At 42.8% G+C, this 22,881-nt stretch overlaps 4 protein-coding genes across 4 annotated transcripts; all 4 read left to right on the plus strand.

Moving 5' to 3' along the window:
- The first annotated feature begins 577 nt into the window (after positions 1–577).
- Positions 578–3,800, plus strand: LOC138201671 (uncharacterized). The gene is made up of 3 exons (XM_069155287.1): positions 578–731; positions 2,523–2,634; positions 3,290–3,800. The coding sequence occupies exons 1-3, from the start codon at positions 578–580 to the stop codon at positions 3,798–3,800; spliced, it is 777 nt and encodes a 258-aa protein (XP_069011388.1).
- Positions 3,801–5,653: 1,853 nt separating this feature from the next.
- LOC138201672 (olfactory receptor 51E1-like) lies at positions 5,654–6,595 on the plus strand. Its single transcript, XM_069155288.1, has one exon. The coding sequence runs from the start codon at positions 5,669–5,671 to the stop codon at positions 6,593–6,595; it is 927 nt and encodes a 308-aa protein (XP_069011389.1). The 5' UTR covers positions 5,654–5,668.
- Positions 6,596–14,416: 7,821 nt separating this feature from the next.
- On the plus strand, positions 14,417–15,358 carry LOC138201673 (olfactory receptor 11A1-like). The gene has a single exon (XM_069155289.1). The coding sequence runs from the start codon at positions 14,432–14,434 to the stop codon at positions 15,356–15,358; it is 927 nt and encodes a 308-aa protein (XP_069011390.1). The 5' UTR covers positions 14,417–14,431.
- A 4,972-nt stretch (positions 15,359–20,330) lies between these two features.
- Positions 20,331–21,272, plus strand: LOC138201675 (olfactory receptor 11A1-like). Its single transcript, XM_069155290.1, has one exon. It carries the CDS (start codon positions 20,346–20,348, stop codon positions 21,270–21,272), a length of 927 nt encoding a protein of 308 aa, XP_069011391.1. The 5' UTR covers positions 20,331–20,345.
- The last annotated feature ends 1,609 nt before the right edge of the window (positions 21,273–22,881 follow it).

Raw genomic sequence — 22,881 nt, forward strand, 5'->3', positions numbered from 1 at the left:
GGAGAGAGAGACAACCAGGGGGAACCTGAAGAGGAACAACCAGGGGGAACCTGGAGAGGAACAATGAGCTAAACTGTTTCTTCAACAGGTTTAGTTCACCACCCTCATCTGTCTCCTCCACACCTCACACCTCCCAAACACCTCTGCTGCCTCCCCCCCCCCCTCTGGCCCCCCTGGTGAGCTGCATGGACACAGAGCCCTCAATCTCAAAGGGCTCTTCCTCCATCGACACCATGGCCACCCCCACCCCCCTCTCTGTGAAGACTGGCCAGGTTAAGAGACAGCTGGAGAGACTCCACCAGCGCAAGGCTGCAGGACCTGACGGCATCAGTTCTGGGGTCCTGAAGACCTGACGGCATCAGTCCCGGGGTCTTGAAGACCTGATGGCATCAGCCCCGGGGTCCTGAAGACCTGTGCCGTCCTGCTGGCTGAGGTCCTACAACACCTCTTCAACCTGAGCCTGAAGCAGGAGGAAGTCCCGGTGCTGTGGAAGACGTCCTGCCTGGTTCCAGTCCCTAAGAAGACGACTCCATCTGGCCTCAACGACTACCGACCGGTTGCCCTCACATCTCAGGTGATGAAGGTGCTGGAGAGGCTGGTCTTGGCCCACCTCAGACCGCTGGTGAAATCTTCTCTGGACCCTCTGCAATTTGAGTACTGGCCTCGTGTGGGAGTGGACGACGCCATCATATACCTGCTGCAACGAGCTCAGTCTCACCTGGATGGAACCAGTGACTCTGTGAGAATCACTTTCTTTGATTTCTCCAGTGCATTCAACACCATCCAACACTGCTACTGAGTGAGAAGCTGCGGGTGGTGGGGGTGGACACGTCCACCGTCTCCTGGATCACTGACTACCTGACAGGCAGACCTCAGTTTGTCCTTCTGGGCAGTGTGCTGTCTGATACGGTGGTCAGTGGTACTGGAGCTCCTCAGGGAACTGTTCTGTCTCCTTCCTGTTCACCTTATACACCACTGACTTCCAGTACAACTCAGAGTCAAGACATCTGCAGAAGTTCTCTGATGACTCTGCAGTGGTAGGGTTTATAAGGGATGGACGGGAGGATGAGTACAGGGCAGTAGTGGAGGACTTTGTGGAACAGTATCACCTTCTTCTACGACGGCCAACTTTCCAACCCAGAAGACATTCAGCTCAATACCGACGCTGCTCCTTCCACCAGTTTTGGGGGCCATTATGGCAGACGATGGTTTTCAGCTGAATGGCCCATCGAATTTCGCAAATTCCTCCAAGGCTCCCTCCAATCATCTACAGCAGTCCAGGAAATATATCCGGTCATCATCGCTGCTCTCCTGTGGGGGAACGAGTAGCCAAAAAGATCTATACTCATCCATTCAGATAATATCGCTGTAGTTGACATCATTAAAGATGCTGTAAAGCAAATTCCATGATTTGCTTCTCAGTACATTATATACGTGTGAAATGAGTTGCTGAAAGCATCTGCAAAGCTAGAAAACTATGTCACACTGAAATGTGGAGTTAGACCGTTGAACAGTTTCTCATCTGTCTTCAGCTCAGGTTTTTTTAGGCGGGGCTAAAAGCCAACCTATCTACGTCACAACAACCTATCTACGTCACAACAACCTATCTACGTCACAACAACCTATCTACGTCACAACAACCTATCTACGTCACAACAACCTATCTACGTTAGATCACAGACGGTTTATATAACCTTCTGCATGGCTCCTCCTCTCACACGGTGAAACAGTATAAAAGCCTGCAGCTCATTTACATAAGAGGTCGTCCCACTGGACTTCAGTTCTACTCCTGCTGTAGTCAGATAGTTATTGTACATCAGCTAGCTGCTACAGGACGTCTCCCTCCACCTGCAAGTGAATATTTCCTGGAAGCAAGAACCTCCAAAGCAGCACTGCATCGTTGTTTAAATGTCCTACTGATGAAGAAAGGAAAAAGAGGAGGATTGAGTTCATGAAGAGCTGAAGGAGACTTTAGGATTAACACCAACAGACGCCTCTTCAGGGACCATTTCACGACAGATAGTTTAATCTTGGACCAGAGACGGACGGAGTTCAAGGACACACCGCTCCTCCTGCAGCAGCGTGGAGCCGATCCGAGCTTCACCCTCCGGTCACACCGGCACCGTCCCCTGCCGCCAGCAGTCCACCACTCAGTGGAAGTTCTGTGTGCTTGTTATAATTAGACTTGATAACTTTTCCACAGTAACTCTGCTATATTTAGTCCGCGGTGCAAACTGCTAACGTGATTTTACTCGTTGTAGAATAACTTTATTTTGGTGAAATGGTTCTTTTCTATTGAGCTCGTAGCCGAGCAGAGTTCAGAGGAAAATGCTCCGATAACAACAGATTGTTTTATGTTAGATGGACATCTAGCTCTGATAAGGAACTATAAAATATGTAACTCTGTGTTTTACATGTCGGGGTGATGGTGAACATGGACCAGAGGAGATCTAGACCTCCTGATTAATGAGGGTTGTTGTTGTTGTACTCCGGTGTAACGTTACAATCACCGACCCTCTCAGTTAAATGTACCGGTACCGGTCCGGATAAACAAGCCCAACTACATGCGCAGGAGGAGGTGGAGGAGGAGGGGACAGTGGAGGAGGTGGAAGAGGAGGAGGAGGAGGGACATCAGTGAAAGAGAAAGACTTTCAGCTCCATCTGAACAGGTTCAAAGTTCGAATTGACGTGATGTAATGAATTGATGTGATATAATGAATTGATGTGATGTAATGCAGCGTTGTTCATGTTGCAGTCGTTACAGAACTAAATCAACTCCTCCTCTCTTATTATCTTCACTATTGTAATTCAGGTGCGTTAGAAGTAGTTGGAGACTCACTGTCTTCTGTCTCTGGTGTCCAGTTTGACTCCTGTTACAGCTCAGGGGGACAAGCTGGATTTATATGCATCTGTATGTTTCACTCATTGGACAAATAAATTCTGATTCTATTCTGTTTTCATAAAGCAGGCTGCTCCGTCCACCAGAGAGACAGAGGACCAGTGGGACATCACGCATAAAGTCACCGAGCGGTTGGATGTCAGACGGACCGCTTAGTGGGGAAAAGAACTGCAGCCACAGGACTGTCTTACAGGACACTGAACACCTTCCAGGGAGGGGGCGGAGCTTCAATAACTCCATCGCTGACTCCGTCTCACTTCTCCTTCCAGATCTTCAGAACCTTAGCTCCAGATGCGGAGGAGAATCCAACCCCATTACCACCATTTTCAGACATGATATTCCTGATCTGAAACCGACCATCGCAGAACTCATCTCTTTGTCTCAATGAACCATCATCATCAGCTTAACCCCCAGCACTCTTTCTATTTACTGGACGGCCTGGAACTCTTTCTGCTTCTTCTATACCACGTTTAACCTTCAGTTCCCTTCCTTCGACGTGGCCTCCGTATGCAGCTTCATCTCCTGTGCCCATTCGACTCTTCACATCAAGATACCCACCACTAAGGTTTACCTTAGCGGTATCAATTTCTTCTCAAAATTAGTCACTGGCTCCCCTTCAACGCTCTCCCAGTTGGCTTTACTTATTAAAGGCCTTCAGCACCAAACACCTCCACCGACTCCTCGCCTTCTTCCGCTAACCACCGATCTTATTTCTCGCTGCATTGTCACCCTACGCTCTAATCACTTTTCCACCCATCTAGCGTGCACCCTGCAATCCATGTTTCTACTTACTTTTTATGGTTTCTTGCGATGCTCAGAATTCGCATCTTCTTCAGCCAAGTTTAACCCTAGTCTCCACCCCTGCATATTCAACCTTTATCCTATCTCTGAGGATTCCTGAGTCTTTTTCTCAAACGGAGCAAAACAAACCAGATAAGTAACCCAGTCCCCAAATTTGATTTTAAACTAAATTCACATCTGAGCCTCTATGAACCTCTCATACACTATCTGCTGCTCAGGAAAATGCAGCAAACCTCCTCCCATGAACCGTTGTTCATCACTGAAACAGGCCACGTCGCCAATCGATCCTGGTTCCTTTCACACTTCAGGGAAGTCCTAATCACCTCTGGGATTAATCCTGACTCTTTCTCTGGCCACTCCTTCAGTGTTGGAGCAGCCACCACTGCGTCAAGCAGAGGAGTCCCAGACCACCTCATCAAGGTCATGGGCTGCTGGTCTTCCCAAGCCTTCCAACTTTACACTCGCCACAGCTTTGACGACCTGCGCTAAGGGCAGGCAGCCTTGCTTTCTTAGGAGGGCTTCTTTTGGGGATCTGCAAATCCCGGGAGGTACAGTGGATCCTCAACTAAGCCTTACACAAACTGCTAAACTCTCACCTTGGCTTAATCTCCCTCAACCATTCCTCAACGCTACAAATAATCAATGAAGGTTTGCGCTCGGCTCCTGAGACGGGGTCCTAGCTGGTGAATATAATGTTAATAATTGCTGCCAGTGTCATGATTGGTCATTATTGGGACTAACCATTCAGTATACGTCCTGTGATATTGGCTAATACCTCAGTTGTACTATAGACCAATAAATACGTTGTTATTATAATTATTATTCATACAAAGTAGGTTGTAATATCAGCACTATGTTGGAGACAGTACAGAGGTCAGCTGTGATTTCAAAACTGGACTGGCTGAAAACATTTTGTCATACAGAGAAATGATGGCTATCATCAGAAAGGTCAAGTTATGCTGTTTATTTAGATATCCAATATGTTATGAGGCGATCGGGACTTTGGGAATCAATCAATTAAGAGCAGTGAGATGGATGTAGCGCTTCATGCAGAGTAACAACAACACAATTATATTTTATACCGTCGATGATGAAATCCTCAAATTCTTTGCAATTTTATGTTGAGGAACATTGTTATTAAATTGATGCACTATTTGCTCACGTAGTGCTTCATGAGTGGTGTAAGATGCTCTTTTAATTGCCAATCATGTTACTTCAGTTAATCAGTATTTTTATTCAATTATTTTTTAGCATTGCACAACTTTTCCCGTCATTTGTGCCCAACTTTTTTGAAACATGTTGCTCACATCAAATTCAAAAACATGTTTTTTATAAAACAATACATTTGTTTTAATTTTCTCAGTGTCAACATTGATGTGTTATCTTTACTCCATTTTAATTACATGGGTTTATATGATTTACAAATCATTGTGTTCTGTTCATTTTTATATTTTACACAGCGTGCCAACTTATTGGTAAACAGGGTTGTAATATATTGATCAGCTATATAATAATAAACATTATTTGTACAGCAACTTTCATACGAATAATTCAGTTCAATGTGCTTTACAGGAGAAGGCAGAAGCAAAAATATAATAGGATAATATAGCAACGTAATACAACAAATTAACATTCTGGTTAATTATGAGTTGTAAAATGGATGGGAAAAGAGTTCATGTGGATGAACGAATCATCAAGTTTTAATGTTGTTTTTGTCACGCTGATGGAAAGTTTAATGAGATCCTTTGAGGATAAAGATATCTCATAAAAACTTCCCTCACTTTCTCTTTTCCACAGATGATCAAGCAGTCAAGGTAATGATAAGGTCAGATATCTGGAAATCAATAAGACAATTTAAGTAATTCTTTCGAGGCAGTCTTAACATCTACACTCATTTTCTTATTTTGATTCATATACTTTTGTTGTTACCATTTCAATCATAATTATTTAATTGCTAACAATATTGAAATGAATGATGAATTAAATGTGACATACATAAGTCTTGGTGGTTATGTAGAAGTGGGCAAATACAGATATCTTTATTTTTTAATTATGTGTGCATTGTATGTTTTAATAATTTTCAGTAATTCTATCATTGTGTACCTGATCTGGGCTCACCAAAACCTCCATGAGCCGATGTACATTTTCATTGCAGCTTTGTCAGTAAACTCTATTCTGTTCAGCACTAATATCTACCCGAAGCTGTTGGTTGACTTTTTATCTGAAAAACAGATCATATCTTATCAAGCGTGTCTTTTTCAGTGTTTTATGTTTTATGGTTTAGCTTGTTCAGAGATGTTACTGTTGGTAGCCATGGCCTTTGATAGATATGTTTCTATATGTAAACCTCTGCAATATCCAACTATCATGACAAAAACAACTGTTAATACATTACTACTGTTAGCTTGGTTTCTGCCTGCCATGCAGATTGCAGTGCCACCTGGATTAAGTGTTGACAAAAAACTCTGTGACTTCACTTTGAAAGGGATTTTTTGCAACAATTCAATCTTAAAACTTCACTGTGTCATGTCAAAAGCAATTTATGTTTTTGGTTTGGTTGTGTTGCTAAATCTTACGGTTCTCCCTGTGCTTTTCATACTTTTTACTTACACAAAGATCTTTATAATATCCTACCGCAGCGGTAGAGATGTCAGGAAAAAAGCTGCAGAGACCTGTTTACCTCACCTGTTGGTTTTAATCTGCTTCTTCTGTTTGGTTACATATGATGTCAGTATATCTCGAATAGAATTTGATTTTCCAAAAAGTGTGCGTTTAATAATGACTTTACAAGTGGTTCTGTATAATCCTCTTTTTAATCCAATTATATATGGTCTAAAAATGAAGGAAATCTCTAAACACCTCAAAAAGCTTTTCCATCACGTCAAACTAAGCTAAATAAGAATGATTTATTCTGTGCTAGTTACACAGAGATGTGATTTACTTGGAATGAAATGTGGGATATTTGTTTTTATTGAATAATACAGATGAAATACTATCTTTAGCTTAATTAACAGAAGGTTTAATTTGCCACGTCGATTCTCCATAATGATTTGTGCCACAAAGTTTTGCTTGATCTGTTACTTGTGATCATATTCAGTGATACAATAATAATGACGTTTACAATAGTTTTAGCAGGTGTCAACATTTTAAATACAGAATATGTCATCAGTATAAGGTGTACCATCTTTGATAAGTAATATTAAAAATCTAAATCGCTTTGAATGAGAGCATACAAATGTATATTAATCATTTTGTTGTACTGAAGTTCTTATATTTCTAATATGTACATTTTAAGTTTTTTAAAGATGAGTGTTTGTTTATCAGTGTGTGGTCACTTGGACTGTAACTTCTAACATTTCATAATAAGTTTTGTTGTAAGTTTTGGTAAGAAAATAACACTAATAATAAAATTGTTAACTTGTCTTCACTGCTTTCGTCTTGACAGCTCCAGACAAATGGGTGTGCTTACATGGAGACACAGGGTTATGTCAGTATGCTAATTGCAGAGCGTGGACACACGCCTGTCAATTTAGAATGATTTTGAGTCACTAACAAATGTACGGAGCCCCTTAAAGGGTCACGGGGAGGATTTTTTTCAGGACTACTTTTGCGTGGTTTCACAATACTTTTCTTCAGCCATTTGCTCTGAGCCATAATGTCTGTTTGCATTCAGCTGCTCTGGTCCTCATGAAGAAGTGTTGGTTCATGTCAGCTATAACACTCAGATACTACAGGAATTAGAGATGATGTGACAAGTTGTGCATTTAGTGCTCATTCATGTTAAAAGGCCGATCCCCGACAGTATTCAGCTTCTTGCTGTGAGCAGAGCTGCAGCTGCTCTGTCTGCTGTGGTTGAATCTGTGGTTATATTGGTTATTGTTCGGACTTGAACTGCTGCTGTGGTTCAGGCTGTCGTGTTATGGATATTTCTAGATGTTACTATTTGAATTTGCGTCGCATCTATGACAGTATGTGTTACAACCATTAAAAACGAACGTGTCTGTAATCGTAAAAATCAAGGAATGCAGTCAGCTTCTTCCTCGTAGCTTTCAATTCAGCACATCATCTCTAATTCCTGTAGTATCTAACTGTTTTAGCAGACATATACAAACCCACTACTGTTCATACAGACCAGAGCAGCTGAATGCAAACAGTCATATGGCTCAGAGCAAATGGCTGAAGAAAAGTATTGCGAGGGCACGCAAAAGTTGTCCTGAAAAAAATCTTCCACCCCTGACCCTTTAAGGCCTCCGTACATACACAAGGTGGTAAGAACAAAATTGGCCAGGATGCATGTGTCATGAATCCCACTGTGATTTGGCGTAGAAAGTAAGAATACATTAGCTTAAATCTCTAGAGTTTAATAAACTTGTTTTTATGTTAGTAGTCAAGAGGTTAATAGGATCTGTGGAGGATAAAGCAGTCGTATAAAAAATGTGTGAAGACTCATATGATTCACACTAAGGCAAACACACTGTAAGTACATTTCTCCTGAATGTAATTCGACACTTAGAGAGGTTATATTTTAGTGCAACACTCAAAGGCAAACTTCTGTAATGAGTCTGTTTTATTTTGCATTTAGCTTTTATGAATCAAATGAATGACAACTATAATGTTACATCTATAACTTTCGGTGGGCATGTGGAATTGCACAAATACAGATTTGTTTTATGATTATGTTTATTGCATATATTCTCATACTCTGCAGTAATTTAACCATCTTCTTTCTCATCTGATTTCAAAAAAGCCTCCTTGGGCCTATGTACATTTTCATTGCAGCTTTGTTACTGAACTCTGTTCTGTCAGGAGTCCAGTTTTTTCCTCCGTTTTGCCCCCGATCACCTCTCCTCCTGTGTCCCCTGTCTTTGTCTGTGGCCACGCCCCTCACCTCCCGTGGCCACGCCCCTCACCTGTCCCAGCAGATGCAGCCACTCACCCCTGATCACCACCTGCAGGTGTGCTTGCATCTCCCTGATCACCTCCCCAGACTATATGTAACCTGCCCCTGCACAACTCTGGTTGTTGGTTCATTTTTGTTAGCCACCCGTCCGTCCTCCGTCTGCTCTCCGTCAGTCCTGTTCCCGTTCCCGTTCCCGTTCCTCCGGCCTCTGTGCCTCCTGCGGATATTCCCGGTCAAAATCACCAGTCGGTGGAGTTGCCCTCCCGGCTCGGAGGATTGTTGACGTCGTCCCTTCCACTGGTCTGACGGCTGCCCTGTCGGCCGTGTCCCCCTGGAGCTGTCGGTCGAGTTGACCTCCCGACTGGAAGTAAGTGGACACGGTAGGTGCCACCTTTTGGTTCGTTATTTTTGTTTGTTTTTTACAATAAAGACTGTATTTTGGAACTTATACCTTGAGTCTGTGAGCTTGCATTTGGGTCCTGGAAAACACCCACCACATAACAGAATGAACCGACCAAGGAAGGACCCAGCAGCCACAGACTCAAATCCAAGATACGTGACTTTATTTCAATATTTTTCCAGTCAGGCCCGCCGGAATGACACTGTTTCTGCTGAACCCCGGACTGGGTTCAAGGGAACCCTCCTGGCCTTCTGGGACCCCCCACCAGAAGGAGGCGGCGATGCCGGGGTCACCAGCCATCCGGTCCTGCTCCGCCCTTGATCTCTGGACGTGTAGCCGTCAGTCACCACGCGCAAGTCTACAGTCCAGTCCGTCGCTACGAGCGAGCCCACAGCCCAGTCGGTCGCCACTACGGACTCTCTACCCCCGCAGCGCCGGCGAGAGATCCAGACGCCATCCGGGCCTGGGCGTTGGCCCTCAAGTACCTGCAGCATGGCCTACGCGGCAGTAATGCTGCTCCTTCGTTCCCTGTCGCTGGACGGGTCGTCGACGTCCTGCCTCCAGCTCCTGCTGCCTTCGGATGGGACGACGCCCCACCTCCGGCTCCATCCTCTGGCGCGGTTGTTGCCCCGGCTCCGTCCTCCAGGGCGGTCGACGCCCCTCCTCCGTCTCCTGCTCCCTCCTGGGAGGTTGACACCCCGCCTCCGTCTCCGGCCTCTGGCGCGGTCGACGCCCCTCCTCCATCTCCTGCTCCCTCCTGGGAGGTCGACGCTCCGTCTCCGTCCTCCGGCGCGGTCGACGCCCCGCCTCCGGCTCCGTCCTCCAGGAAGGTCGACGCTCCGTCTCCGTCCTCCGGCGCGGTCGACGCCCCTCCTCCAGCTCCTGCTGCCTCCGACTCGGTCGTCGACCCGGCTCCGGCCTCAGGCGCGGTCGACGCCCCGCCTCCTGCTCCGTCCTCCAGGGATGTCATCGCTCCGTCTCCGGCCTCCGGCGCAGTCGTCGCCCCGGCTCCGTCCTCCGGTGCGGTCGAAGCCCTGCCTTGTCATCGTCCTCCGGAGAGGTCCCCCGAACCCGTCCTGCCCCGTGGGCGTCCTCCGGAGAGGTCCCCCGAACCCGTCCTGCCCTGTGGGCGTCCTCCGGAGAGGTCCCCTGAACCTGTCCTCCCCCGTGGGCATCCTCCGGAGAGATCCCCTGAACCCGTCCTGCCCCGTGGCCGTCCTCCGGAGCGGTCACCCCAGTCTGTCCTGCCCCGTGGCCGTCCTCCGGAGAGATCCCCTGAACCTGTCCTGCCCCGTGGCCGTCCTCCGGAGCGGTCACCCCAGGCCTTCCTGCCCCGTGGCCTTCTTCCGTCCACCTAGGTTTCCTGTCTTGTGTTGGTGTGGTCCTCTGTCCCTCCTCCGGTCCCCCCTCCTCCCGTCCGGTCCAGTTTTGGTCACCGAGAGGCTCCCTTTGAGGGGGGGGGGGGGGGTACTGTCAGGAGTCCAGTTTTTTCCTCCGTTTTGCCCCCGATTACCTCTCCTCCTGTGTCCCCTGTCTTTGTCTGTGGCCACGCCCCTCACCTCCCGTGGCCACGCCCCTCACCTGTCCCAGCAGATGCAGCCACTCACCCCTGATCACCACCTGCAGGTGTGCTGCATCTCCCTGATCACCTCCCCAGACTATATGTAACCTGCCCCTGCACAACTCTGGTTGTTGGTTCATTTTTGTTAGCCACCCTTCCGTCCTCCGTCTGCTCTCCGTCAGTCCCGTTCCCGTTCCTCCGGCCTCTGTGCCTCCTGCGGATATTCCCGGTCAAAATCACCAGTCGGTGGAGTTGCCCTCCCGGCTCGGAAGATTGTTGATGCCGTCCCTTCCACTGGTCTGCCGGCTGCCCTGTCGGCCGTGTCCCCCTGGAGCTGTCGGTCGAGTTGACCTCACGACTGGAAGTAAGTGGACCCGGTAGGTGCCACCTTTTGGTTCGTTGTTTTTGTTTGTTTTTTACAATAAAGACTGTATTTTGGAACTCATACCTCGAGTCTGTGAGCTTGCATTTGGGTCCTGGAAAAACACCCACCTCATAACATGTTCTTTTCAGCGCTGTGATCTGCCCAAAGCTCTTGACTGACTTTTTATCTGACAAGCAGGTCATTTCTTATCTACTATGTATGTTTCAGGGTTTTAGTTGTTACTGTCTTGGTGGTTCAGAATTTTGACGGTTGGAAAAAAGTCAGGAAAAAAGCTGCACAGACCTGTGTACCTCACCTGCTCATTTGAATCAGCTTTTTGTGTTCATTTGATATAGTTTTGGCTCGAGTGGAAATAGATTTTTCTCAAAGTGCATATTTAACATTGACTTTACAGATAGTAACATGTCACCCTCTCTTTAATCCAATTATATATGGTCTAAAAATGAAAGAAATATATAAACACGTCAAGTCAAGAGGCTGTTCTGTTGGATATAAATTCATTTCTTTAGTAACATAAATTCAAAGATGATTTTTCTTTCATGTAAAAATGTGTTTGTGTGACTAAATATACTTTAAAGCCTAATTTCATCTTTAACAATGCATTAAAGATACTACAAAATATGATTAATTCTTTAGTTATGGCGATAGTAAGTACATTTTGTAACACAGTACTGTCACATTCTTTTCAATTGCTGTTATATAACAGTATTGTGTTATGAATGTATACAGTTTATGTATTCTACATACTGCACATGCTAAAAATGCTTTTTATGAGTGAAAGGTCAGAATTTTCAGCTTGCTTCTTTCAAGTGTTTGTGTTTTACTCTTTAGGTTCTTCTGAAATGTTCACTGTTTGCAGTCATGGCCTATGACAGCTATGTATCTATATGTAAACCTTTGCAATATCCAACTATCATGAGAATAAAACACAGTCTGTGGTTTTCTGGTTTCAGCTTAGATTCTGCCCCCTGCTGAAATTGCAGCGCAAACTACAATGAATGCTAAAAAAAAATGTTGTCTTCACCTCAAAAGGAATCTTTTGCAACAACACAGTTTTCAAGGTTCAATGTGTTCAGTCAAGGGATGAAATGATACAAGACATGATCATACTGGTTAATGTTACAATTCTGCCACTGGTTAGATTTTGGTGATCAAAAGGTCAAAGCTAAAGGTCACTACAACCACACGTCTTTCCCCGGTCTTGTGAATGCAATATCTCAAAAATGCCTTGAGGGGCATTCTTCAACTTTGTCATACATGTTCACTTGGATGCAGAGATGATCTATATAGATTTTGATAATCAAAGGTGAAAACAATCTCCCGGAAATGCCTTGAGAAAATTTCTTCAAACATTTATTTGGACTCAAAGACAAACTAATTATAATCGGTGGTCAAAGGTAACTTTGAACTCCCAAAAACTTGTCCATAACTTGGTCATTTGACATATCTAATACAATAACATGATTATTGCTCTTTCATGTTCATTATTATTACGCCAAAACTGAGGGGCAGTAGGTGAGATTGTGACTATATTTCACATTTATGACAGATACTAAATTAGTTATATTACCCTGGGGATGTCCATTTAGAAACTATGGTGATCGTATGGATCTGAACCACCCACTTTTAAAATATAAGCTTCTTTGCAGCATCCTCTATATTAGTTTGGACACATATGCATATAAACTACAACTTGACTGGTTAGCGGAAGCATGCAACCACTCTGCAGTAATTCTAATTTCCTATCCATTTTAATTTGCTTTCTCAATTTTTTTATCCTTCTGACCACAAAACAGTTTTCCACTTTCCCTCGGTCAATCTTAACTAAGCACGGGTGCAGAGAAAGCAGCTGAGTTTCTAGATCATTTTCATATTTAGGTTTCTTCTTGGCATGTCAGGGTCTTTCTCCTCTTTAGCTCAGAGAACGTGGCATCAAAGAATTCCAAAAATAATTTCAAATTTTGGTTCATCACACCAAAACACGGCTTTCCACTTTGCCTCAGTCCATCTTAAATGAGCTCAGCCCCAGAGAAGGAAGAACATTTCTGGATCTTTCTAGATTTAATTGGACTCCAATCAAGTTGTAGAAACAGTGAATCTGGAAAGTAATCACAGCGCTTCACTTTTTCCATATTTTGGCCACTGTGCTCATTGGGACCTTCAATGCTGCAGACATGTTTCTGTACCCTTCCCCAGATCTGAGCATCGATACAATCCTGTCTCGGAGGTCTACAGACAATTACTTGGACTTCATGGCTTGGTTTGTGCTCTGACATGCACTGTCAACTGTGGGATCTTATATAGACGGTGTGTGTCTTTCCAAATCATGTCCAATCATCTGAATTTACCAGGTGGACTCCAATCAAATTGTAGAAACATCTCAAAGATGATCAGTGGAAACAGGATGCACTTAAGATCAATTTTGAGTGTCATGACAAAGGCTGTGAATACTTATGTACATGTGCTTTTTGAATTTTTAATAGATTTGCAAACATTTCAAAAACATGTTTTTTTGTTATCATGGTGGGGTAGTGTGTAGAATTTTTAGGAAAAAAAATGATTTAATCCAATTTGGAATAAGGCTGTAACATAACAAAATGTGGAAAAAGTGAAGCGCTGTGAATACCTACAGGATGCACTGTATATGTTTTTGGAAGTGAGCCCACAGATTAATATCTTTTTTTTTTGTTCAATGCCCCATGAGGGCCCAAAGATCACGAGCATTTAAATATTGGTTTTTGGCCTTGTTCCTTACGTACATAGATTTTTCAGGATTCTTGGAATCTTTTAATGATATTTTATACCATAGATGATGAAACACCCAAAATTCTTTGCAATTTTATGTTGAGGAACATTATTATTAAATTGATAGACTATTTGCTCACGTAGTGCTTCATGAGTGGTGAAAGATGCTCTTTTAATTGCCAATCATCTAACTTCAGTTAATCAGTGTTTTTTTTTTAATTATTATTATTTTGGCATTAGAAAACTTTTCCAGTAATTGTCTACCAACCAATAATAATAATAATAATAAACATTATTTGTACAGCACATTTCATACAAACAATGCAGTTCAATGTACTTTACAGGAGAAGGCAAAAGCAAAAAATATAATAGGATAATATAGCAACGTAATACAACAAATTAACATTCTGGTTAATTATGATTTGTAAAATGGATGGGAAAAGAGTTCATGTGGATGAACGAATCATTAAGTTTTAATGTTGTTTTTGTCACGCTGATGGAAAGTTTAATGAGATCCTTTGAGGATAAAGATATCTCATAAAAACTTCCCTCACTTTCTCATTTCCACAGATGATCAAGCAGTCAAGGTAATGATAAGGTCAGATATCTGGAAATCAATAAGACAATTTAATGTAATTCTTTTGAGGCAGTCTTAACATCTACACTCGTTTTCTTATTTTGATTCATATAATTTTGTTGTTACCATTTCAATCATAATTATTTCATTACTAACTATTGAAATGAATGATGAATTAAATGTGACATACATAACTCTTAGTGGGTATGTAGAAGTGGGCAAATACAGATATCTTTATTTTTTAATTATGTGTGCATTGTATGTTTTAATAATTTTCAGTAATTCTATCATTGTGTACCTGATCTGGGCTCACCAAAACCTCCATGAGCCGATGTACATTTTCATTGCAGCTTTGTCAGTAAACTCTATTCTGTTCAGCACTAATATCTACCCGAAGCTGTTGGTTGACTTTTTATCTGAAAAACAGATCATATCTTATCAAGCGTGTCTTTTTCAGTATTGTATGTTTTATACTTTAGCTGGTTCAGATTTCTTACTGTTGGTAGCTATGGCCTTTGATAGATATGTTTCTATATGTAAACCTCTGCAATATCCAACTATCATGAGAAAAACAACTGTTAATACATTACTACTGTTAGCTTGGTTTCTGCCTGCCATGCAGGTTGTAGTGCCAACTGGATTAAGTGCTGACAAAAAACTCTGTGACTTCACTTTGAAAGGGATTTTTTGCAACAATTCATTCTTAAAACTTCACTGTTTCATGTCAAAAGCAATATATGTATTTGGTTTGGTTGTGTTGCTAAATCTTACGGTTCTCCCTGTGCTTTTCATACTTTTTACTTACACAAAGATCATTATAATATCCTACCGCAGCGGTAGAGATGTCAGGAAAAAAGCTGCAGAGACCTGTTTACCTCACCTGTTGGTTTTAATCTGCTTCACCTCTTTGATTATATATGATGTCAGTATAGCTCGAATAGAACTTGATTTTCCAAAAAGTGTGCGTTTAATAATGACTTTACAAGTGGTTCTGTATAATCCTCTTTTTAATCCAATTATATATGGTCTAAAAATGAAGGAAATCTCTAAACACCTCAAAAAGCTTTTCCGTGGTGTCAAACTAAGCTAAATAAGAATGATTTCTTCTGTGCTAGTTACACAGAGATGTGATTTACTTGGAGGAAATATGGGATATTTGTTTTATTGAATGATTAAAGTGAAATACTGTCTTTAGCTTAATTAACAGAAGATTTAATTTGCCACGTCGATTCTCCATAAAGATTTGTGCCACAAAGTTTTGTTTGATCTGTTACTTGTGATCATATTCAGTGGTATAATAATAATTAAGTTTAAAACAGTTTTAGCAGGTGTCAACATTTTAAATACAGAATATGTCATCAGTATAAGGTGCACCATCTTTGATAAGTAATATTAAAAATCTAAATGGCCTTGAATGAGAGAATACAAATGTATATTAATAATTTTGTTGCACTGAAGTCCTTATATTTGTAATATGTGCATTTTACGTTTTTTTTTTAGCGATGACTGTTTGTTTATCAGTGTGTGGTCGCTTGGACTGTAACTTCTAACATTTCATAATAAGTTTTGTTGTAAGTTTTGGTAAGAAAAAAATAAAATAAAATTCAAAGCAAATAAACCAATAATGTTGTTGTGTTAAAATGATCTGTTTATTTTGCATGAACAGTTAACTGTTATAAGCTGATCTTTGTCTCCAGCACATACACATAATAGAATAAACACATAGTATGAGGCAGTACAACCCATGTCTAACAGGGCAACCAGCTTTCAGAGAAAACACAGTTCAACCGCCTTTTTCTGCATCACTCAGGACTTGGAACAGATCAGGGGCCTCATTTCTAACCGTTGCGTACGCACACAACAGGGCCTGAAAAAGGCGTACGACACTCCCCACGCAAAAGTCAGGATTTATAAAAACAAACTTGATGGTAAATAGTGCACACCTGTAAACAAACTCTGACCATCGGGGAAAATTAGCAACACAGACGGTGAGGTGGTGAATTGAAGCCAGATTGTAGAAATGAAATGTGACAGACAACTTGATGCGTATAACGAAGCCTCTCACATTTAATTTCACTTCATATCACATCTTATTTGGACATGGGTCCACTTTATCATTATCATTCTAACCAGCAGGCTACTTTTTGCTCATGACCTATAAATATTCCATAAACAAATTTGAACTGTACATGATAAAAGCAAATCTATATCTCAGATTTAATTGTGCTCATTATATCATACGTGCTGTCACTCCACCACGTTCATTTTCACCGCATTTACATTGTAAACTATCATCATCCTTTGTAAAAATCCAAGATAACATCAAACAGCATTAGGTTAAAGAACTGTAGAACAGAGGGTCAGTCTTTAATGTTTTTTTCTCATTGTGCACTGATACACGCTGCTCAAAAAAATAAAGGGACCGTAACTTTTCCACTTTTCTGGTGGCTCTTCTACTTTTTTCCTTCTTTGTAACGTAGAGCAACGCACAACGGATTGGGGCCATTGTTTACTCTCGTGATGAGCTGATCGCGCTGGGTAGGCCTCGACTGCTGCTGCCCGGAGCGAGGCCTGAAATCCCGGACGAACTTCGGAGAAGACGTCGGGGTTGCAGAGCTGGAGCTAAACTGAAGGCAAAGAGGATGAGATATAAACCATCGGTACCGGCGATCTTAATGGGGAACGTGAGGTCGTTGGCCAACAAGACGGACGAGGTATGCGCGCTGGTAAAGACCCAGAGAAAGTACCGGGAGTGCAGCATCATGTGTTTCACCGAGACATGGCTGCACTCACATCTCCCGGACCACAGCGCGGCCGTACCCGGCTTCAGGACTGTTCGGGCGGACAGAGACGTTGTTCGGAGCGGCAAGAAGAAAGGTGGAGGGATTGCAGGCTACGTGAACGAGAGGTGGTGCAATCCCGACCACGTGTGTGTGAAGGAACGTTTCTGTAGCCCGGACATTGAACTTCTAGCCGTGGGGATGCGCCCGTATTATTTGCAGAGTGAGTTCTCGTCCACCATCGTTATCATTGTGTACATTCCTCCATCAGCTGACGTAGAGGCAGCAGTAGACACCATCTACTCCACTGTGTCTAAACTGCAGACTAAGCATCCCGGTGCATTTTTGGCAGTTACTGGAGACTTTAACCAGTCTGGATAAAGTACTGCCAACTTTGCACCAGTATGTTAACTGCCCCACCCGGGACAATAAAACTCTGGACCTACTGTTTGCTAATGCCATGGATGCATACAGTGCTACTGCCCTTCCCCCCCTTGGTAGATCAGACCACAACCTGGTCCTGCTGACTCCCAAGTATGTTCCTCTGGTACAGAGGCAGCCTGTGACCACCAGGACTGTGAGGAGGTGTACACAGGAGGCTAAAGACGCCCTGCAGGACTGCTTTGAGTCCACGGACTGGGATGTGCTGTGTGGACCACATGGGGAGGACATCAACAGCATGACGGACTGTATCACAGAATACATTAAATTCTGTGAACACACCACCGTACCATCCCGGACTGTAAAATGCTTCCCCAACAATAAGCCGTGGATCACCAGTGACCTGAAGGTGCTTCTTAATCAGAAGAAAGCAGCCTTCAGGTCTGGGGACAGGGAGGAGCTCAGGAGAGTGCAGCGCCACCTGAAGGAGAAGCTCAGGGAGTGCAAGGGCTCCTACAGGAGGAAGCTGGAGGCCAAACTCCAGCAGAACAACGTGAGGGAGGTGTGGACCGGGATGAAGGAGATTACTGGGTTGAAGGGGAAAGAGAGACAACCAGGGGGAACCTGGAGAGGAACAACCAGGGGGAACCTGGAGAGGAACAATGAGCTAAACTGTTTCTTCAACAGGTTTAGTTCACCACCCTCATCTGTCTCCTCCACACCTCACACCTCCCAAACACCTCTGCTGCCTCCCCCCCTCCCCCCTCTGCGCCCCCTGGTGAACTGCATAGAGCCCTCAATCTCAAAGGGCTCTTCCTCCATCGACACCACCCCCCTCCCCTCCCCCCCCCCCCCACACACCCCACACCCCTCTCACCCCCCCTCTCTGTGACGACTGGCCAGGTTAGGAAACAGCTGGAGAGACTCCACCAGTGCAAGGCTGCAGGACCTGACGGCATCAGCCCAGGGGTCCTGAAGACCTGTGCCGTCCAGCTGGCTGAGGTCCTACAACACCTCTTCAACCTGAGCCTGAAGCAGGAGGAGGTCCCGGTGCTGTGGAAGACGTCCTGCCTGGTTCCAGTCCCGAAGTAGACGACTCCATCTGGCCTCAATGACTACCGACTGGTTGCCCTCACACCTCATGTGATGAAGGTGCTGGAGAGGCTGGTCTTGGCCCACCTCAGGCCGCTGGTGAAATCTTCTCTGGACCCTCTGCAATTTGCGTACCAGCTTCATGTGGGAGTGGACGATGCCATCATCTACCTGCTGCAACGAGCTCAGTCTCACCTGGATGGAACCGGTGACTCTGTGAGAATCACTTTCTTTGATTTCTCCAGTGCATTCAACAAGCTGCGGGTGGTGGGGGTGGACACGTCCACCGTCTCCTGGATCACTGACTACCTGACAGGCAGACCACAGTTTGTCCATCTGGACAGTGTGCTGTCTGATACGGTGGTCAGTGGTACTGGAGCTCCTCAGGGAACTGTTCTGTCTCCTTCCTGTTCACCTTATATACAACTGACTTCCAGTACAACTCAGAGTCAAGACATCTGCAGAAGTTCTCAGATGACTCTGCAGTGGTAGGATGTATAAGGGATGGACGGGAGGATGAGTACAGGGCAGTAGTGGAGGACTTTGTGGAGTGGGCGGGAAGGAATCACCTGCTCCTGAACGTGGCCAAGACCAGAGAGATGGTGGTTGACTTCAGGAGGAAGGCGACGGCTCCACAACCGCTGAGAGTTCTGGGAGAGGAGGTGGACATGGTGGAGGAGTACAAGTACCTGGTGTCTCCATGACAACAGACTGAACTGGAAGACCAACATCAACGCTGTCTACAAGAAGGGGATGAGTCGACTCTTTTTCTTGAGGAAACTTCGATCCTTCAATGTGTGCAGCGAGATGTTGGAGATGTTCCACCAGTCTGTTGTGGCCAGTGCACTGTACTTCACTGTGGTCTGCTGGGGGAGCAGCATTGGAGCCGGTGACACCAACAAAATTAACAAACTGGTTAAGAAGGCCGGCTCCATCATCGGCTACAAACTGGACAGTCTGGAAAAGGTGGTGGAGAGGAGGACGCTGAACAAACTATTGTCCATATTGGATAATCCTGTCCACCCTCTCCACCACCTGCTGCAGGGACAGCAGAGCTCTTTCTCTGAAAGACTCCTCCAGCTCCGCTGTCACAAGGACAGATACAGGAGATCATTCCTGCCCACTGCAATAAGACTGTACAATAACTCACCTCTGGTAAAAATCCATCACAGTACAATAACACTGTTGACTGTGTTTCTTGGTTTGTTTGTATATGATATGTATAGATATATATACTGTGCATTTAATATTTTTTATTTTTTACTGCTATTTACTGCTATTTTATTGCTTTTCTATTGTTAGATTCTATTCTATTATTTTATTCTATTATTTCTATATCTTATTGCTTCTGCATGCTGCTGTTGCGAAAAAAAAAATTCCCCTCGGGGATTAATAAAGTAAATACCTACCTACCTACCTATCTTTACTGGAGAAGGCAAAAGCAAAAATATAATAGGATAATATAGTAATGTAATGCAACAAATTAACATTCTGGTTAATTATGATTTGTAAAATGGATGGGAAAAGAGTTCATGTGGATGAACGAATCATCAAGTTTTAATGTTGTTTTTGTCACGCTGTTGGAAAGTTTAATGAGATCCTTTGAGGATAAAGATATCTCATAAAAACTTCCCTCACTTTCTCATTTCCACAGATGATCAAGCAGTCAAGGTAATGTTAAGGTCAGATATCTGGAAATCAATAAGACAATTTAATGTAATTCTTTTGAGGCAGTCTTAACATCTACACTCGTTTTCTTGTTTTGATTCATATACTTTTGTTATTACCATTTCAATCATAATTATTTAATTACTAACCATTGAAATGAATGATAAATTAAATGTGACATACATAACTCTTGGTGGGTATGTAGAAGTGGGCAAATACAGATATCTTTATTTTTTAATTATGTGTGCATTGTATGTTTTAATAATTTTCAGTAATTCTATCATTGTGTACCTGATCTGGGCTCACCAAAACCTCCATGAGCCGATGTACATTTTCATTGCAGCTTTGTCAGTAAACTCTATTCTGTTCAGCACTAATATCTACCCGAAGCTGTTGGTTGACTTTTTATCTGAAAAACAGATTATATCTTATCAAGCGTGTCTTTTTCAGTCTTTTATGTTTTATAGTTTAGCTTGTTCAGATTTCTTACTGTTGGTAGCCATGGCCTTTGATAGATATGTTTCTATATGTAAACCTCTGCAATATCCAACTATCATGAGAAAAACAACTGTTAATACATTACTACTGTTAGCTTGGTTTCTGCCTGCCGTGCAGATTGCAGTGCCACCTGGAGTAAGGGCTGACGAAAAACTCTGTGACTTCACTTTGAAAGGGATTTTTTGCAACAATTCAATCTTAAAACTTCACTGTGGCACGTCAAAAGCAATATATGTATATGGTTTGGTTGTGTTGCTAAATCTTACGGTTCTCCCTGTGCTTTTCATACTTTTTACTTACACAAAGATCATTATAATATCCTACCGCAGCGGTAGAGATGTCAGGAAAAAAGTTGCAGAGACCTGTTTACCTCACCTGTTGGTTTTAATCTGCTTCTCCTGTTTGATGATATATGATGTCAGTATAGTTCGAATAGAATTTGTTTTTCCAAAAAGTGTGCGTTTAATAATGACTTTACAAATGGTTCTGTATAATCCTCTTTTTAATCCAATTATATATGGTCTAAAAATGAAGGAAATCTCTAAACACCTCAAAAAGCTTTTCCGTGGTGTCAAACTAAGCTAAATAAGGATGATTTCTTCTGTGCTAGTTACACAGAGATGTGATTTACTTGGAGGAAATATGGGATATTTGTTTTATTGATTAATACAGATGAAACACTATCTTTAGCTTAATTAATATAAGGATTAATTTGCCACATCGATTCGCCGTAATAATTTTCCCACAAACTTTTGCTTGATCTGTTACTTGTGATCATATTCAGTGGTACAATAATAATGAAGTTTACAATAGTTTTAGCAGGTGTCAACATTTTAAATACAGAATATGTCATCAGTATAAGGTGCACCATCTTTGATACGTAATATTAAAAATCTAAATCGCTTTGAATGAGAGCATACAAATGTATATTAATCATTTTGTTGTAATTAAGTTGTTATATTTGTAATATGTGCATTTTAAGTTTTTTAACGATGAGTGTTTGTTTATCAGTGTGTGGTCGCTTGGACTGTAACTTCTAACATTTCATAATAAGTTTTGTTGCAAGTTTTGGTAAGAAAAAAATAATACAATAAAATTCAAAGCAAATAAACCAATAATGTTGTTGTGTTAAAATGATCTGTTTATTTTGCATGAACAGTTAACTGTCATAAGCTGATCTTTGTCTCCAGCACATACACATAATAGAATAAACACATAGTATGAGGCAGTACAACCCATGTCTAACAGGGCAACCAGCTTTCAGAGAAAACACAGTTCAACCGCCTTTTTCTGCATCACTCAGGACTTGGAACAGATCAGGGGCCTCATTTCTAACCGTTGCGTACGCACACAACAGGGCCTGAAAAAGGCGTACGACACTCCCCACGCAAAAGTCAGGATTTATAAAAACAAACTTGATGGTAAATAGTGCACACCTGTAAACAAACTCTGACCATCGGGGAAAATTAGCAACACAGATGGTGAGGTGGTGAATTGAAGCCAGATTGTAGAAATGAAATGTGACAGACAACTTGATACGTATAACGAAGCCTCTCACATTTAATTTCACTTCATATCACATCTTATTTGGACATGGGTCCACTTTCATCATTAGCATTCTAACCAGCAGGCTCATTTTTGCTCGTGATCTATAAATATTCTATAAACAAAGTTGAACTGTACATGATAAAAGCAAATCTATATCTCAGATTTAATTGTGCTCATTATATCAGACGTGCTGTCACTCCACCACGTTCATTTTCACCGTATTTACATTGTAAACTATCATCATCCTTTGTAAAAATCCAAGATAACATCAAACAGCATTAGGTTAAAGAACAGCAGAACAGAGGGTCAGTTTTTAATGTTTTTTCTCATATTGTGCACTGATACACACTGCTCAAAAAAATAAAGGGAACATGAAAACAACACAATGTAACTCCAAGTCAATCCCACTTCTGGGAAATCAACCTGTCCAGTTAGGAAGCAACACTGACTGTGAATCAACTTCACCTGCTGTTGTGCAAATGGAACAGACAACATGTGGAAATGAGGCAATTATCAAGACAACCCTATAAAGGAACGGTTCTGCAGGTGGTGACCACAGACCATTTCTCTGTCCTCGTCCTTTCTGGATGATTTTTGGTCACTTTTGCATTTTGCCAGTGTCCTCACCACTAGAGGTAGCATGAGG

This window comes from Embiotoca jacksoni, unplaced genomic scaffold (assembly GCF_022577435.1).
Source record: "Embiotoca jacksoni isolate LCO1_2020_lvr unplaced genomic scaffold, fEmbJac1.0.p SCAF_2, whole genome shotgun sequence".
Classification (NCBI taxonomy): domain Eukaryota; kingdom Metazoa; phylum Chordata; class Actinopteri; family Embiotocidae; genus Embiotoca; species Embiotoca jacksoni.

Coding starts and splice junctions, on each gene's coding strand:
- LOC138201671 (XM_069155287.1), top strand. CDS start 578: ATGAAGGTGCTGGAGAGGCTGGTCTTGGCCCACCTCAGACCGCTGGTG. Junction 732..2,522: donor GTCTCACCTGGATGGAACCA/GTGACTCTGTGA, acceptor CGACCCTCTCAG/TTAAATGTACCGGTACCGGT. Junction 2,635..3,289: donor GAGGAGGAGGAGGGACATCA/GTGAAAGAGAAA, acceptor GTCTCAATGAAC/CATCATCATCAGCTTAACCC.
- LOC138201672 (XM_069155288.1), top strand. CDS start 5,669: ATGAATGATGAATTAAATGTGACATACATAAGTCTTGGTGGTTATGTA.
- LOC138201673 (XM_069155289.1), top strand. CDS start 14,432: ATGAATGATGAATTAAATGTGACATACATAACTCTTAGTGGGTATGTA.
- LOC138201675 (XM_069155290.1), top strand. CDS start 20,346: ATGAATGATAAATTAAATGTGACATACATAACTCTTGGTGGGTATGTA.